An 18,408-nucleotide genomic window follows, 5' to 3' on the forward strand; every position below is an offset into this window, starting at 1 on the left:
TCTCTTCCCTTCCCTTCCCTTCCCTTTCCTTCCTTTCTTTCTTTCTTTCTTTCTTTCTTTCTTTCTTTCTTTCTTTCTTTCTTTCTTTCTTTCTTTCCTTTCTTCATTCTCTCTCTTTCCTTCCTTCCTTCCTTCCTTCCTTCCTTCCTTCCTTTCTTCCTCCTTTCTTCCTTTTTCTTCTTTCTTTCTTTCTTTCTTTCTTTCTTTCTTTCTTTCTTTCTTTCTTTCCTTCCTTCCTTCTCTCTCTCTTTCCTTCCTTCCTTTCTTCCTCCTTTCTTCCTTTTTTTCTTCTTTCTTTTTTTCATTCTTTCTTTCTTTTTTCTTTTTATTTTATGAAGTTTCTACTCTTTGTGTCATAAAATATGCACAGTAGAGCATAATGTAGATATCTCTGACCACAACCCCCTACTTGGAACCTGTCATGATTAGGGGACGTTTGCAATATGTAGGAAGTCATATTGATAATCAGGCTTTAAGTCCATCAATTTGTTTAATGTCCCATTTGTGTGCTTAGCTACAGTGCACCTGAGGGAAAATCATGGTTATGTGTTTGTTCACTCTTCCATCCTCAGTGCCCATCACCCTGAAGGTCAAGGACAACATTTATACAATAATTAGATGCTCAATGAATGAAATAGCCATAACCTCCAACACCACCCTGTGAAATGCCCACCTTTCTCCTCTCCTATGGCCTTCACAAGATGGTAAGCCTCTTCCTGTATGCGCTGCTCTAAGCTCTTCTTCCCTACTCCAAAATTCTTGAGTACCATCAGTGTGAACCTTCTTTGCTCCTTCCATTTCTGACCATTAGAAAAAATAATTCCTGGGGAAAAAGAGAGACTCAGCACCACAATATTTTGAATACAGTTTTACAATACCTAAGGATCTGTATTAGACACATGTACAGATAAAATGATGAGCAAATATGGAAATTCACATCTAAGAGAATCCTGATGCAAGTGGCTAATACGTTCTGGTGACTTTAGTAAGTACTTCTCATTTATTATATAATTTTGTGCTGACAGGAATTCTATAGGTTTATTACCGACTAAGAAAATGTCCATTACTTTTGGTAAAACACTGAGGCATCATAATAAATTGTACAGTAAACTTAGAAAGAGAACACGTTCATAGGTATCCAGGTATTTAAATTCAAGTTTTCCTTGTTGTAAAGCCCACTTCGACTAATAACCATTTATGGCTGTTTATGACAATAAGTACCAGGAATGCACTCTTGAAAAAGACAAGACATACATCTATGAAGCAGCAAGAAATGCAGTAGAGGATCTATAAAACGTAGACTTTTAAAAAATGACAAAATGTCTCATGAAGTTAAGGAGGATGATAATGCCCTATCTTTCTCTCTTTCACGCGCGCGCATGCGTGCGCACACGCACACGCACACGCACATGCACACGCGCACACACACACACACACACACACGTAACAGTATAGGAACATACTGGTGTGATCAACATTGATCATATCTCAGGGCACAAAGAATGCCATGCTCATGACCATTTCTTTAATTTCCGAAGAATGTTCAACTATTTAAATATAGATCCTGGTTTCCACCTCATGTTTTCTTTCAATCCCTCTGTAATTTATTTGTTGAAAACTCCTTTTTGCTCCTGATCTTTCAGTTATAGACTTTCTTCCCACTACTTCTGCAGATATTTCCCATAATTTCATTGTTTTATTTTCCTTCATTAAATCATGACGTGTTGGAGTTCTCTAAGACTAAGCCTAAAACTTCCCTTCTATACAATATTTTGTTTCAGGACATCTAATGAATGCTTAAAATTTAAATAACCTCTTCTGACAGTAAACATAGTTACTATCAGAATGTTGTAAAATTACAGACATAGCAGTATCTTTAACATATTAAAACCACACCTTATATTGTACCACAAACCTAATATTATCTATACCTTTTCCTCTTTTGAAAATTTCATAAATGTGCAATGCATCTTGATCCTATCCCTTTCCCACTCTCTCCCTCCAGCTCTCCACTGTTCCTTCCCACATGATTCCCATTTTCCATCCACATTTATGTCTTATTTTTAACAACTTACTGAATTCAATATTGCTCCCACTTAAACTTACCATTGTCTTTAAACACATGTTCCCTGCTAGGTATACTGGGGCGTTTTGAAAAGTCAGTGAGAGCTTCTTTGATTAAGGGCAGTCCAGATATGACCACTGAAGAGATGTGACCAAAATCGAGGCTAATTAGATTTCCATATTTCTTCACAAACTGAAAAATATTTCAATAGTCACAGTTGAGTGTGGTTGTGTCATGGTATCAAGGGGAGGCAGACATGAGTGTTCAGGGGGATTTGTGGTTAGGGGTCTGTATGTTAATGTGAATAGAGCAATGCCTCTTGGTCCATGGATATATTTCTAAAATTGATTTTGCCTCCTCATGATTTTTGCCTCCTCATGATTAATTCAGTACTAAAAATTAGAATATACTCTATAGAAAATGTCAATGATATAGGTGAGTATGACTTGAGTAGTATTTTATTTTGCCCTCCTAAAAGAAGGAACAATGATATTAAATGTCAAGAAATTGTTTAGGTTTCTACTTGAAGCATTCTGAAGTCTAGCAAAGGCAGACACATGTGATCTGTCAATGGCTGAGGAATGTCTGCACATGTTTTGTACAGCTTTCATGGACTTCTTACAAAATCAAACACCTTTTTATCTAAAGTATAAGGCTGACTATTCAGCAATTGCCACTTCCACACAATCAAATTTCTAATCAGTTTTCAATTTGAAATTTCTTCTTAAACATTTATTCATTCATTCACAATGGAGAATTTACTGAGGATCAATGTTTCTCTAGACTAAATCATGAGGGAGTAAATGTTTTGAAGAAAGCAAGTTCTCTAAACTGGTATCTAGTGAAAGCAGAGAAATAGGGGAAACAGTCCTCAGAGAGTTTAAACTGTCTCTGTACATTGGGAAAAGATTTTTACCAATCCTAAATCTGATAGAGGACTAATATCCAATATATACAAAGAGCTCAAGAAGCTGGACTCCAGAAATTTAAATAACCCCATTAAAAGTGGGGTATAGAGCTAAATAAAGATTCTCAACTGAGGAATATCGAATGTCTGAGAAACACCTGAAAAAATGTTCAACATCCTTAGTCATCAGGGAAATGCAAATCAAAACAACCCTGAGATTCCATCTCACAACAGTCAGAATGACTAAGATTAAACATTCAAGTGACAGCAGAGGCTGGCAAGGTTGTGGAGAAAGAGGAACACTCCTCCATTGCTGGTGTAATTGCAAGCTTGTACAACCACTCTGGAAATCAGTCTGGCGGTTCCTCAGAAACTTGGACATAGTACTACCGGAGGATCCAGCAATACCTCTTCTGGGCATATACCCAGAAGATCTTCCAACTGGTAATAAGGACACATGCTCCACTATGTTCATAGCAGCCTTATTTATAATAGCCAGAAGCTGGAAAGAACCCAGATGTCCCTCAATAGAGGAATGGATACAGAAACTGTGGTACATTTACACAATGGAGTACTACTCAGCTATTAAAAACAATCAATTTATGAAATTCTTGGGCAAATGGATGTATCTGGAGGATATCATCCTTAGTGAGGTAACCCAATCACAAAAGAAGTCACTAGATATGCACTCACTGATAAGTGGATATTAGCCCAGAAACTTAGAATACCCAAGATACATCTTGCAAAACACAAGAAAATGAAGAAGAATGACCATCATGTGGATACTTCATTCCTCCTTANAATAAGGAACAAAATACCCATGAAAGGATATAGGTACAGAGACAAAATTTAGAGCTAAGATGAAAGGATGGACTATCCAGAGACTACCCCATCCGGGAATCCATCCCATCATCAGCCACCAAACCCAGATACTAATGCACATGCCAGCAAGATTCTGCTGAAGGGACCCTGATATAGCAGCCTCTTGTGAGGCTATGCCAGTGCCTGGCAAACACAGAAGTGTATGCTCACAGTTAGCTATTGGATGGAACACAGGGCCCCCAATGGAGGAGCTAGAGAAAGTACCCAAGGTGTTCTAGGGGGCTGCAACCCTGTAGGTGCAACAACAATATGAACTAACAAGTACCCCCTGAGCTCCTGTCTCTAGCTGCATATGTAGCAGAAGATGGCCTAATCGGCCATCATTGGGAAGAGAGGCCCCTTGGTCTTGTAAACTTTGTATGACCCAGCACAGAGGCAGGCCAGGGCCAAGTAGTGGGAGTGGGTGGGTAGGGGAGCAGGGGCGGGAAGGGGAGTATAGGGAACTTTCAGGATAGCATTTGAAATGTAAATAAAGAAAATAATAAATAAATAAATAAATAAATAAATAATATAATAAAAGGAAAAATTTTCCATTTATTTCCTGGTAGAAAACAACATTGACTCTAAGATTTTCAAATGCTAAGTTATTCCTATTTGCCCTGAAGACTGTCCTTCTATTGTTAAGAATATTTCTATTTTTCTGATTTATTTTTTTCTTCTTGAGCACAACTGTAATTTTTATGGCATGTTTGCTTATTTTTAATGATTTTTCCTCACTAACCTTTTTAAAATTATATTTTTCTTCCTTGTATTGTGTTGTATTACAAAAATACAATAAAAATTGTATTTTTATTTTAAAAAAAACTGTCTCTGTACAAGTCTGATGTAGCAAGTATGGAAAGCTTTAGTAAAATATATGACATCAGCATAGGAAAGGGAATATTCTCTGTTTAACCAATAATTCAGGGGTTCTCAACCTTCCTAATAAAGTGCATTTTGATGCGCTTCACCATATTGTGGGGACCCTCAACCTCAAAATTATTTTGTAGTTATATTATTGCTAAAATTTCACGACTGCTCTAAACTCTATTGTAAATATCTGGTATGAAAGATGTTTGATATGTGACACAAAGAGGTCATGACCCACAGGTTGAGAACCAGTGTGTTAGTAGATATGAAAATAAGGTGTGCAGGATGGGAATGGAGACATCTATGGAGATCTGGAATGATGTAAGTGCATAGGCTCTAATGTTCAATAACTGGGGCCACGTGGGGTAGTTTCTATCTTTCAAGTCTCAGGCCTCAAGTTATGAAAGTGTTAAAAAAAACATCACCCTGCACAGGATCCTGTAGGGAAGACTGAGAACAGCATAGGTGGAGCACTTTGTTTGGGTCCAGCTAACCTCTGCATCTCTGAAAAATAAATTCGCTGTGTTTTCAAAGGCTCAGTGATGCAAAAAAATGGTGACTCGGGACAAAAACCCTACAGAACCAGCAAGAGAGCCATACTTCCTGAGTGGATGCTCAATATGCTTTGCAATTTGCTTTCTTCTTCATAATCATTCTACTGTAGTTACCATAATCCTCATCATATGTGAAGGCATATAAATTGTAGGTAAAAGTAATTTAGCCAACCCCAGCTTTTTCTTGCAGGAGAGAAGTTTCCAGGCATTATGCTAGATTTACAGACAAACACATGAATGCTAGTAGTCCCTAGGACCTTGGAGTTTAGTGAAAGATAGTGTGTGAGGAGCAGTCATGATGATGAGGAAGTATTTGAGAGAGAGTTAGAGTGTTCATAAAATTTACAATGTACAAAACATGGATTGGTTTGCATGGAATTTTTGAGCCACACCAAAGGTTTTTCTCCCTGTGTATTAAAGATTCAGAACACTTTAGACACTACATCTGCCTTTTGTTTTCCTGTGACAGTTGTGTCTTGTTTAACTGCAACAGTGGTATCAAACAGAAGAGTTCAATTCCTTCAGATGTCTTTGGGTTTCTTTGCCATGGCAATCTTCACAAATTGATACTCTAACACTTGGAGACTTGAACTCATGTGGCCAGTGTCAAAACATATATAATGATGCTATATCATCTTAGAATAGAATCTTGCACTCACATTAAAGACAGCATGGACTCTGTCTTCCTTTTGTTTTTTACCCATAGCCCTTAGTTACCTCAGCTAGTATGCACTATCTTAGTCATAATGGCATAGACAATACGTGGATGCCTTTAATTGTAAGAGGTATTAGTAGTGGGTATATAAAAACCTAGTAGTGATCTCGTATTATTTTGTGAATGCTAAGTGAAGAAGTTCAGAAATCAACTGAAATTTTGTTTAAGCTACCTGACCCTCACTGGCAATTTGCAGCATCCAAATTTTGTGCTTGAACTTGGGAAGGATCCAGAGGCTAAGTACTGAGTTGAATGACTTTTTCTACTTTTATCAGCTCTTTCACTGTTTATGTTTTTAATTCAGCAGAATTGTAGCCGTAAGTTTTATATTGTTATCAACCAAGTAATGATTCTCAAATGTGTCAGTTCTGTTTGCAATAATATCATATAGAACAAACAAAAGCCCCAGATGATATCTCAAAATCCGCTGTAAGACATATTTTGTGCACCATTAAATCAAATAAAAATAATTTCAAAGGAGGATAAAAAGACCATAGGGCAGGTTAGCAGAGATTGCTGAATAATAAGACTGCTCTTCACTATGATATGTATTCTATTTCCAGCACTCACATGCCTGCTCAAGCTGTCTGTAACTCCCATTCCAGGGGATCTTACATCCTCTTCCAGACTCTGACTGCACAGGCATGCATGTAAAGCACAGACAAGCATTAAGACAAAAATATTCATATCCATACTATTATTTTTTAAAAGTATGTACAGAAGGCTAAAATAGGCATGAAGTGGAGCTAGTCATAAAAATTAATAATAATGAATTAAAATAAGAGATACAATATTTATCAAAAGAAATGCAGATAGGAAACTAATAATAAAAATGAAATCTCCACATGTACTCTAAAGAAGGGAAGTTTAGCAGATGGAATGTGTGGAAGAAAGAGAATTATATTCCAAAAATTAGTGAGGTATGACCCTGAGCAATGAAGACTAGCAATGCAATTTGAGAAATATTTCACTATATCTAAGTTCTTAAACTTAAGAAGCAACAAAATAATGGCACCCATAAAGAAAACAAAAAAGTATCAATTAGATAATTAGTTCCCATAATAAATAGCTAAGAAAATGTTTTAGCCTGGATTCTTCAACTATTAGCCATTGCTCGCTCTCTCTCTCTCTCTCTCTCTCTCTCTCTCTCTCTCTCTCTCTCTCTCTCTCTCTCTGTGTGTGTGTGTGTGTGTGTGTGTGTGTGTGAGTGAGTGTGTGTTCATTAAAGAACTGCCATAATCTCCGTTGCTAGAATTGTAATTATTATCATTATTTTTTACTTTATGCATCATTGTTAGTGTGCATGAGTATAAAGGCCAGAATTCATCTCCAAGAATCTTTCTGAGGGGCCATGCACTTTTTTAAAAAAAAAAAATTAGTTTCTTTTATTGTCCAAAGAAAGCTACAGTGACTATCTAGTAAACCCTGGAGATTTACTTGTCTGCTTCTCCCTCATCCAGGGATTACATATTCAGGGTAATTCCACTGGGCATTTGAAATTTGGTTCTGGGGTCAATTATGCGTATTATCATACCATGTGTGAATAGTGATACTTGACTTCTTCCCTTCTAATTTATATTACTCTCATCTCCTTTTGTTGTCTTATTGCTCTAGCTACAGTTTCAAATACTATATTCAAGAATGTTATTCAAGTACTATATTCAAGAATTTCAAGTACTAACAGGGAGAGAGTGGACAGTTTGTTCATGATTTTGGTGGGATTTTGTCAAGTTTCTCTCCAATGAATTTGATGTTGTCTACTGGTTTGGTGTATATTGCTTTTATTGTGTTTTGGTGTGTGACTTTAATTCTTGATCTCTCCAAGAGTTTTAACATGAAGAGGTGTTTGAGTTTTTGACAAAGGTTTTTTTAAGAATCTAATAATGGAAGAAGAAAATATCTTCCTGAGGGGGGTAACCCAGACCCAAAAAGACCTGCATAATATATACTCACTGATAAGTGGATGTTAGTCAAAAAGTACAGTATACCCATGATTCACCCTCCCAGATACTATGCAGTTAAATAAGTAGGAAGGCCCAAGTGAGGATGTTTAAATCACACTTGAAGGAGGAAGAAAATAATCATGGGAAGCAGATGAAAAGAAGGACCTGGATGTGAGAAGGGAGGAGAAGGGGAAAGGGGGGGCAGGATTAGGTGTGGGGGGAGGCAGAGAGCCGCACAGATGGTCAGGAGAGTGAATGGATATATGCAGACTCTGGGGGAGGGAGTAGGAGGAACCTCTAGAAAGTCCTAGAGACTGGGATGGGAGAGGCTCCCAGGACTTCCTCTGGTGACCTTATCAGAAACGCCCAACAGTGGAGATATGGAACCTGATGAGACTATTTCTAAAAGTCGCAAAAGAATCCCACCTATGAAACTTTTGACCCCAAATTTCCCCTGTCTAAAAAAAAAAATGGAGCAGAGACTGAAGGAATGGCTGACCAATGACCAGCTCAACTTGGGATCCATAACATGAGCAGTCACCAGTGCCTGAATCTATTACCTATGATACCTTGTGATTGCAAATTGGAGCCTAGCATGACTGTCCTCTGATATGTTTTACCCATCAGCTGACTAAGATCAAATATTCAGAGAGACAAGCAGTGGATGGCAATTATGGAACCCCTATGGAAGAGTTAGGAGAAGGATCAAAGGAAGTGAAGGGGGGCAGTAACCACATAGGAAGACAAACAGTTTCAAGTAACCTGGACCTATGGAATTTCAGAGACTGAGCTGCCATCCAAAGAGCATAAACTGGCTGGTCCAAAGCCCTGGTATATATGTAGCATAGGGTTGCCTTGTGTGTTCTCAGTCTTAGGGGCTGGACCTTATCCTATAGAGACTTGATGTCACATGGTAGTGGGTGCCACACTCTCAGACGTGAAGGGGTGGGAAGAACTCTGCAAGGGGGCACTAGAAAGGGGGCAACATTTAGGATGTAAATTTAGGAAATAATTCATTAACAAAAATTAATAAATAAAATTAAAAAAATAAAATTTGCTTCTGGAAACTGAATTCAGATCTTCCTGTCTATATGGTAAGGATCACCCAGCCAAAAGTCAGTGCCACTTTCTAAGAAGTCTGGTAAGATTAACTTCAAGAACTTCAAGATCCAATGAACATGAAAATCCATATCTTATCACAATATCTACCAGCTTTTTGATGAAGGAAAGTCTGAAATCTCATGAGAGATGTAGGAACAGGTCATGTTCCTGGATGAAGCAGCTTCTCATGAAATGTGAGGGAGAAAGAAGACCTCTGAGCATCCTTACACTGAGGCATCTCACTATTATCATTTACTAAGCAAGAGAAGTTATAAGAAAAAATAATAAATGAGCAAGGAATATGTCCTGGGCATCTTGGTATTGCCCTGAAACTTATTGATTAATTTTATACCTATTCTATAAAATGCTCCAGTTTTTTAACAGTATGTGCAGAGTTTTTGTACAGATTTAGAGTGCAGACATGGGGCTAACCCAGCACTTTATGATTGGAACTGAGGCATGTATCACATGAGAGAATTCATGACTGCTACTATAACATGGTCAGAAAAAAATGACTGGGAGATCGTAGGTCCTAGGAGTGAAGATAGAGTTGTGCTGCCATGCTGTTAATTTGACCCCTAAACAGTTGTGTTTATTACCCATGAATTTATATTACTCTCACATTTGGTCATACAAGCTGCATTTTGAGTTGGATGGTAGTTAATACAGAAATTCATACACAGACGAATTCACAAATAGATAGCTGAGATTTTTCAGCTTTGAAAGGACCATCTATATTGATATTCCCCCACTTAAGAGTGAGAAAACACTATGTAAGACTAGGTGGAGTAAAAGGCCTAATTAATGAGGAGGAGATCTCTGAAATATTTACTTCTCTCAAGATTTGGCTGCTGCATCTATCAATTTATAGCACCTGTAGTTACTATATGAGACCTTCTAAGGAGAAAGATTCTAACATGGGACTAGAGAAACAGCTCAGCCAATAAAAATATCTCTTTATACTATTAAATCTCACCAGATAGTTTTCCCAAATTCTAGTATGAGTTTGAGACCCCCAACCTTGGCTAATTATCTTAAGGAAATTGAAAGAGGGATAACCAATCTCCTTCAGTAATATGGAGGTTGATAGGTTGCCCATATCCCAGTATATGCCCTGAAATTTATGTACATATGGGCAACATTAAGTGGACTTGATGAGTTACAAATATTAACAATAAAGAACAGCCATGAAGAGGGTAGAATAAAGAGGTGAACGATGTAATAGTGGATGGACATGACAAGACAGATTGAATAAACTTACGAAATTTTCAAAGTGCAAATAAAAATACTATACTAGAAGTCTTGGTTCTTTCCCAAACACTCAACATAAACCATTACTTCGTGAAGATACGAAGACAATTCCCTTCTGTTCTAATTTGAACATGGAAATGAAAAGGTACTATATCGTCAGGATCTTATTAAGAAAGTATTTTTTCCAACATTCTCTAGATATTATTAGTTCAAAGATTGTTGTGGGTATATGCATGCCTTCTGTGTTGTAGATTACCAGAGTATTTTCTTGTCAATTCCCTTACCTCCATCAGAATACATACAAGTGTAGTTAGTGGAGGACTAGAGCCATAATGGAAAGCAACTAGACTTCTCAAATAAGCTTGAGGTACAGAGCAGGGTTTGCATTCTGTGTATTCAGCCTCCAGTTCATAACTACAACTATAAGAGGGGAAAATGTTAATCTTGTTAACACCTTAACACCATTATATTTAGTGTTAACACCATTTTTTGTAACAGTTAACTAATAATACATGCAAATGTATCAGGCTATTAGATTTCATTCTCAATTAAAACATGTTCCAGGGCTGAATCATTAGACCCACTGATAAAAGAGCTTCATGCTCTTGCAATGGACCAGAGTTTGGTTCCTAGCAATGAAGTTGTTTGGCTTTAAACTGCTTGTAACTTCAATTGCTGAGATTCAATTTTGCCCCCTCTGGCATCTACAGATACTTGCTCACACAAACACACCAACACACACCAACACACACACACACACACACACACACACACACACACACACACACACACATACCACCCCACAGATAGAGAATTAGAAAAAATTAAGAAATCCTATTGTAATAATAATTCAGTAAGCTGTATTAGAGCACTGTGAGACACTGTGAGATGGAGGCGAAGTCCAGTTACCCCACACTGAACAATATGCCAACTTCTTCACTGTCACTGTGTTTTAATTATCACCAGCTCCTTTATGTATGATGATTTATACTTTTACTCCATTAGATAGTTGTTAAACATTCCTTTTAAGGGCAGTCCAATTTAGGCCATCATTGTCCCAGAGGCTGTCTATAGATCCTCCCACACAGTGAGATCTGATCTGATGGCACAATTATTGAACACATTCTCCATATTGTCATCTTACATTGTGCCAGTCTTGGTAGGTACTTAATAAATGTTTATTCACTAAATAAGTACATAGGTAAACATCCTCTAATTATGCTATGAAGTTGTAAGAAGGAAGGGCGGAGATTAAGTGTTGAATCATATCACATTGGGTTCAGGACTTTTTTTGCCATTACCCTGGTAAACAGCATTGGAAAGACAGATCTCTATTTTCTTCAGCAAGTTTGCTCAGTGTTAAGTATAAATGTTAGTAGACTGAAGCCCACACATGTGCCTGTCATGGATCCTGAAGGAAAAAGAGCATGCAAACAAGAGTAAAGGCCACCAGATGTGGGGATTGTTTACTAGTGGCAAGAATCTAAACAATCATAAGATAACTCTACCATTTATTTTTACTTGCTTATATGCATGGATCACAAAATGTGAACTTATGTAAAGTACAAGATGAATGGATGAAAAATAACTCAACTGGGAAGAAGTTCCCAGTCTCAGTTTTGTCATGAACCATGATTGTGACATTAGGCATTTCACTTAAGCACTGTGGTCACATCTAACTTAGCAACAAAAGGTAGATATAGGTCACTATTTTTAAGAAACTAATATTGAATAAAATAACTTCTTAATCATGCTAATTACATCATGGCTAAAGAAATCCTATTGTAATAATAATTCAGTAAGCTGTATTAGAGTACTGTGAGACACTGTGAGAGGGAGGCGAGGTCCAGTTACCCCACACTAAATAAGATGCCAACTTCTTCACTGTCACTGTGTTTTAATTATTCCCAGCTCCTTTATGTAGGATAACTTATACTTTTACTCCACTAGATAGTTGTTAAACATTTCTCTTAAGGGCAGTGGGTAAATGCCAATCAGAGTTTGCAGTCCTTGGGCAAAAGCCATGAAACAGGCACATCAGCAATATTTGTGCCTCCTTGGCTGTACTATATGTCTTTGGTTGAGCATCATAAAACAATGTGGACTTCTCTAAATGTTTAATGGGTTGCAGTAATGGGGTTCATAGGTGGAGCCTTGACACTCACTCTGCTTTGATATCACATCTGGGCTGAGTATCTGAGTACAACCATTAGCTCCACAGTTACACTGTGGCAAAGAGAGACTGCAAAGAAGCCTAGAGTGGGACTCTGATCTCTCCCTTTCTACTGTAGCAAAGGTGCCTCTTCCTCATAGTAAAGATGGAGGAAGACAGCTCTGATTTGTATGTTCCTATAGTGAAGTATGACCCCTATTCTGATGGAGCCCTGTTGTTTAGAGCTATCTTCAGTCTCACCACATTTTGTTGATGAGACTTTCAAGGGAATTTCTGTAGGAGTGGTGCCACACACTGTGAATACCAAGATTCACACTTTTGCATTTGTATACCTAAATTTATTTTTGACTATCCACTAAAAAGCTTTTTATATCTCCAACAGGCTACTTTTGGAAGTAAAATTACTCATCTCTAAACAGGAACGTGTCTAGCCTATCAAGAGGATGCACAATGGATTCAGGCTAATCAACAATTAGACATTTTTCAAATATAGACATGCATACACAAATAAATGAAAGTTACATGGAGGAAACAAAGGGAAATTTGAAGATAGAAAGGTACAGCTATCTAAGTGGAGATATATAAAGAAGAGTTCAGCACAGAAGCAACTTTAGTACAACACTGGTCTGTGCAGAGTTGAGAAGCCTGTACAGCACAGAGAATGCAGAGAGCAGTAAGCAATACCGAACACCATATGCCATATCATTCAATGTCCAGCCGTCATCCAAAACAAGAAAGAGATGGTGAAGAGGAATAAATACTTAAAGAATGGTAGAAATTTTCTAGGGGACAATATACAAAGCTGCCAAGAAGAGCTCAATAGCATGTAGCCACAAGGTTTATTAAGCAAAATCACCATAATCAATAGAAAAACTAAAACCAGTAAATCCTTGAAATCAGGAGAAAACCATGTGATACTTACTATGAGGAAAACACAAAACTGGAACAAGATTGGATACTATGTAAAAACTTTAAGTGAAGAATTTCCTCAACCTATTTTAATATGTTCAGGGGAAGACAGTGTGGGAATGGGGAAAATCATTCTTAAGGAGCAAAGCTAAAGTGTTTCCTTATGTTTCAGCTTCCTGTAAAGGAATGGAGAAAGGAAACACTTGAAGTCAGAAAGAAAGCTGTGAAGTTGAAGGGTCAGAAGAAAGACAGAGCCTTGGGAGGATGGGTAAAGGCCAAAGGCCTCAGAATCTTTTGCCTTACAGTTCCAGCTACAGAGGACACTGAAGAACAACTTAATGTCCAATGTGGTTCTCAGTGTGTGTGGAGACAGCACTGGAGACAGCTGTTACATAGAGGAGAGACATGGGTCTTCTATGCCTGTAGTCACTTTGTTTCCCATGGAAAATGGTGTTAGTAAGTCTCATCAGCTACATGTGCCTATTGCATAGCTCAGAGCAGCTGGGAGTGGGTGATAGAAGAGATGTAAGGCAAGAATGAAAGTGACTAAAGAGTTAACTACTAGGAAAGTGTCCAAGGCATATTCAGGGAAGAGATAGTGGAGAGGAAAAAAAGAGAAATGCGAAAATAAGAAATAAAATTAAGGGGTAAAAACCAGTATATATCAGTAACTCTACAAATTATTCTACCTTTCCTAGCCAGTTGTAAGAGATAGAAACAATAAATAATGGATTAACATGTAGAAATGATCATTTAAAATCATCACACAATCATAATCTGTCTAGGTAAACATAGCAGGAAATTGCTATAGATAAAAAAGCAACTTTACATTACAAAGAAAGATGATCTTTGCACCAAAACCACCTAATAACTACCTATTGATCTCAAACAAGTACACAGCACACAGACACACACACACACACACACACACACACAAGAAATGAGTGGGGAGGGTTAGCTGGGGACAAACAGGGAAATTCCTAGTGTAGTTGAAGACTTCAGTAGTATACATTTCCCTGTAGTTGGCAAAGTCAGTATGTGTACATTAAGCAAGGACATATATTAAACAAGTATCAATAACAGAAAAGTGATATTAAAGAAAATTCTGATCAAGAGAATAGCTTGTGTATGTGCTTCGTCCTTTAGTTTTTATAGACTAAGGAAATGAGCAATGAGCACTTGCTTACACATTTGTTAAAGCAACAGTGCTTATTTATCAGGATGAATTATCAAATCCTCCATCAGCCTTGACAGATTTAAAACAATTGAAATCATGCATAGTGTGCTGTCAGAACATGATGGAATAACAAGGGAAATGTTTCATTCAAGGATAATAAAGTCAAATTCTTTTATCAAGACATGTCTCTTAAATGAAGGCCCCAATTCGAAACTGGCTAATTTGGCAGACAGGAAGCATCAGCCTGCAGCCGTATCTTCCTTCAGATGTTTCTCCAGTCCTAGAATGGGTCATGGCACAACTAGACACCCTCTCCCTTTCTTACCAGCTGGATCCTCGAGTACAGACATGACACATCTAAACCAAACTGGAACAAGTTGCCCACAAATGGCAGGCGCCAGGGTCCTGGAGGATAGTTCTTGGGACGCCTATTTTTGAGGTAGTCAGCCAGGAGCAGCAAGGTGAGAAGAGTGAGCAGCAGTGTCCAGAGATGGATTGCTGAGCAGATGTTAGCTACCAGGGTGCCCACAGTGGCAAGCATGGTCAGAGTCTGAGTTTTGACAGACCCTTGACAGTACTGACAGCCCTCTGCTAAATTCCACCCTGTTCCTTGCTTACTAAGCCTGTCTTTCTGTGTCTTTCCAGAGCATCTCTACTCTGCTATGTTGGCTTTATTCTTATTGGCCCCACCCCCTCTCTGTGGCCTGCCCCTATCCTCAGCAATGACTAATACAGGAGGCATAAACAGTATCCTCTGCTCCTCTTCACCTTTAGCCAAATTATTCTGTGCTCTTCCCTCCTAAGTCTTGTCATGGCATTCTCTGTTCTTCTCTGTTCTGCCCCTTACCCCAAATCCTGCCAAAGTTTAGTTACTGTGTTCCCCACCACTAGGTCCTGGGCAGTTTGTTCCCAGCAACTCACATCTAACAAGGTTTAAAAGGGCTGGGTGAATGTTCAGAATTATGGTCCTGCTGCAGTCACGAACAAAATTGATTTCTGTGGGCAGTGCTGGAGCTGGAGCCATGCAGATGTGACTTTCCCACGTTGTCACCTGAGATCATCTTGTTATTTGTGGGTTGTCCTGCTGCCAAGGGCCATGTTGGGTTCAGTGTTGCTATAGTCCATGGCCATGTTGATGTCCACACCCCAAGTTCCCACTGAAGGCCACATAAATGTCCCTGATCTATGCTGCCTGTTAACTTCATGTTGATATCCTGGGGCTGGGATGCCACCAGAGATCATATCCATGTCCCCTGTTGCTTGAATACCATAACTATGTGCATACCCTGTGCTGCTGGGAGGGGCTATGATTGTGTCTGTGACCCTTGCTATGGTAGAGGGCTGTGTTGGTATCCATTGTCTGCACTGTCACAAGAAACTAGGCTTAGATCCTTGGCACATGCTGATACCAGAGTCCATGAGTATACCTGTGGTCCATGTGGTCACCTGAAACCATGTGGAAGTCTATGATCCATGTTCCAACTGACTGCAAAGGGCACGGAAGATAATTTTCCAGAGAAATAGATGATTACTTTCTTGTGGTTAGGAATGAGAGACAGAGAAGGCTGCTGTGACAATCCCTTTACCACCCACTCTCAAAAAAAAAAAAAAAAGAATATTCTAGATTGGAATCCATAAAGAGAGGTCTTCAGAAATTTGATAGAGAAACTGAAGTATAGCTCTCCACAATTGTTGTATTCCGGTGTGTCCATTATGCAGGTGGGTATTTTTGTTTACAGGGCCCCTTGGAGTTATTCCATCCTCCAGTGATTGTACAGGCAAGAGAAATTGGACAGATTTTTTTCTTTTTTAGGGTCAGAGTAGGTCAATAGTTTGGATGGCAGGGCTGGACAGTGAGTGTAATCTGAGTGCATTATGTGAATTTCCCAAATAGTCAATACGAATATTATGTTGGGAGGGAGGTGTTGAAATGACCTACTAAAAATAGTTGCTTTTTTTGAGAAATTCGTTTCTTCTAACCATTTTTGTGGCTCCAGGATTTGTGATGTACTTCCCAGAAGGACTCTGGTTTGTAAACAATCTTTCTCCAGTGGTAACAACCTTCCTGAGAAGTAATACTACCATGGTCAGAGAGAAACCTTGCAGTTTTGGGTTCTCACACTGTTGCTGAGCCCTCTATCACCAAGCTCCATCCTTTTCTCCTTTATTCCTATTTTCCCTTTTTATAAATCATGTCTGTTTAGAATTGCAGACAATATATGTTGATCAATGCTTTCTCCCAACCGAACACCTCCTGATCCGAGCTACCTCTTTTCCTACATAATTTCATGTATTTTCTCTTTAAAACAAAACAAATTCTTAAAAATTGTTTGTTTGTGTATCTGTGTGTGTGTGTGTGTGTGTGTGTGTGTGTGTGTGTGCCCTGAATTTTCTAAGACAGGTGGAGGCTCAGGCAACACAAAGCCATCACAACAGAGCAATTCCTGATGGATTAATATGGCCTGAAGAGGAGAACTGCAGATGCCCAGGAGGAGAAAAAGGACTGATAGCAAAATAAGAGTGTTACATGGATCAAAAGCAATGATGGTGAGCCAGTGGATGGTGAAAGCTTCATGGGGCAGATGTTATGAAGGAGAAATGTGTGGGTAGGAATGGCTTGCAGAAACCACTTGGCAAAACAGCCACTATGATAACTGGGCTGAGCAGGAGGAAATACTTTAAGGAGTTATGTAATTGTACACCTATTAAACTGCAAGGTACCATGATCAGTTGCTAAGAAGAAATGTCAAGGACATTTGTGTCTAGTGATTAAAAGTCTGGTCAATTCTTCTGAGAATCACAAAGAAGGACTGACTCCAGATATTTGAAGTCAGGTAGTAATTGTTCATAATAGTTCTTCTAGGATGACAAGACTATTACTGTGATGAAATAGCAAAACTACAATCACTTGCTTGATGTCTTTGATGTATGGAACCTTTTGACATTGACTAGCAGAGAGATAGGAAAGAGGTTGGGTAAGACTCCTCATTGAGGTTACCTAGTTGGTAAACAACGCTAGGTAGTGCAATAAGGAAGAGGGTGTTGATTTGTTCCTCTGCCTGAGAATCAAGCAGAACGTTTCTTGTTTGTCAAGGACTAGACTCAGCTTGGAGAGGGGTTATGAGAGAATGGTTGTCTGGGAATGGCAAAAAGAACTACTAGAAGTCAAATCCTGGATCTAAGCTGATGGCCTGGGTTCTGCTTGATACAGGTTTCCCAGTCTGCTTCTCTCTGGGTTCTGCATTATCTCAAGGTTTCTGTATCTATATTTTGTTTGCCCGCTGTTCTAGGAAATTTCTCTGTCTATGCCCTGCTTTGGCATGCACACCCAGGTGTGTGTGTGTGTGTGTGTGTGTGTGTGTGTGTGTGTGTGTGTGTGACTGTGTGTATGTGACTGTGTGTGTGTGTGTACACGTGTATGTGTGTACATGCACACACTCACCTGTCTGCCCATGTGTGTCTGTTTTCAAGAAGTTCTTTTTTGTATCCTAAAAAATTCTCTGAATATCACATATTCAGGGGAACATGGGTCCGGCCTTTTATTTTATCCATTAATCCAGTCATTTATTCCAGTTTTTCTTTAAATTATCTTATGAATCAGCATCCCATGAACCCAGCCCTTTGATTCTTAAGAGACTTTCAGCATACATTTTTTTTAACATTGCAAAAGAATTGAGAAATCTATTGCATTTGTTAAGTACAGACAATAAACTAGTTGGGTGGGACCTAGCCCTGAAATGACCATTTCTACCACACCTGAGCATGACCTTGTTGTGAGCCTGGCTGACCTTGAACTCTAGCATCTTCCTGCCTTTGTCTCTTTTTGACAAGCTGGTTCATTAGAGCAGTTGCCTTTGTTTCTTTAAACTCATGAAGCTCCTC

General features: G+C 38.7%; 1 protein-coding gene across 3 annotated transcripts in view; it reads right to left on the bottom strand.

Moving 5' to 3' along the window:
• The window catches only part of LOC110323372 (cytochrome P450 2J6-like), a 41,050-nt gene extending 25,884 nt beyond the window's left edge, over positions 1-15,166 (bottom strand). Inside the window, exons 1-5 of one of the 3 annotated variants that reach the window (XM_021200548.1) lie at positions 14,890-15,067; positions 7,204-7,212; positions 3,415-3,437; positions 2,107-2,257; positions 674-823 (exon numbers count right to left, since the gene is read on the bottom strand). In XM_021200548.1, the coding sequence (XP_021056207.1) occupies positions 674-823; positions 2,107-2,257; positions 3,415-3,437; positions 7,204-7,212; positions 14,890-15,067 (511 nt within the window). Of the gene's footprint in view, positions 1-673; positions 824-2,106; positions 2,258-3,414; positions 3,438-7,203; positions 7,213-14,851 lie in introns of all 3 variants that reach the window. The other 2 variants (XM_021200547.1, XM_021200549.1) reach the window with 2 other exon arrangements.
• Positions 15,167-18,408: the final 3,242 nt, after the last annotated feature.

The sequence above is a fragment of the Mus pahari genome, chromosome 6, assembly GCF_900095145.1.
Source record: "Mus pahari chromosome 6, PAHARI_EIJ_v1.1, whole genome shotgun sequence".
NCBI classification, from domain to species: Eukaryota; Metazoa; Chordata; class Mammalia; order Rodentia; family Muridae; genus Mus; species Mus pahari.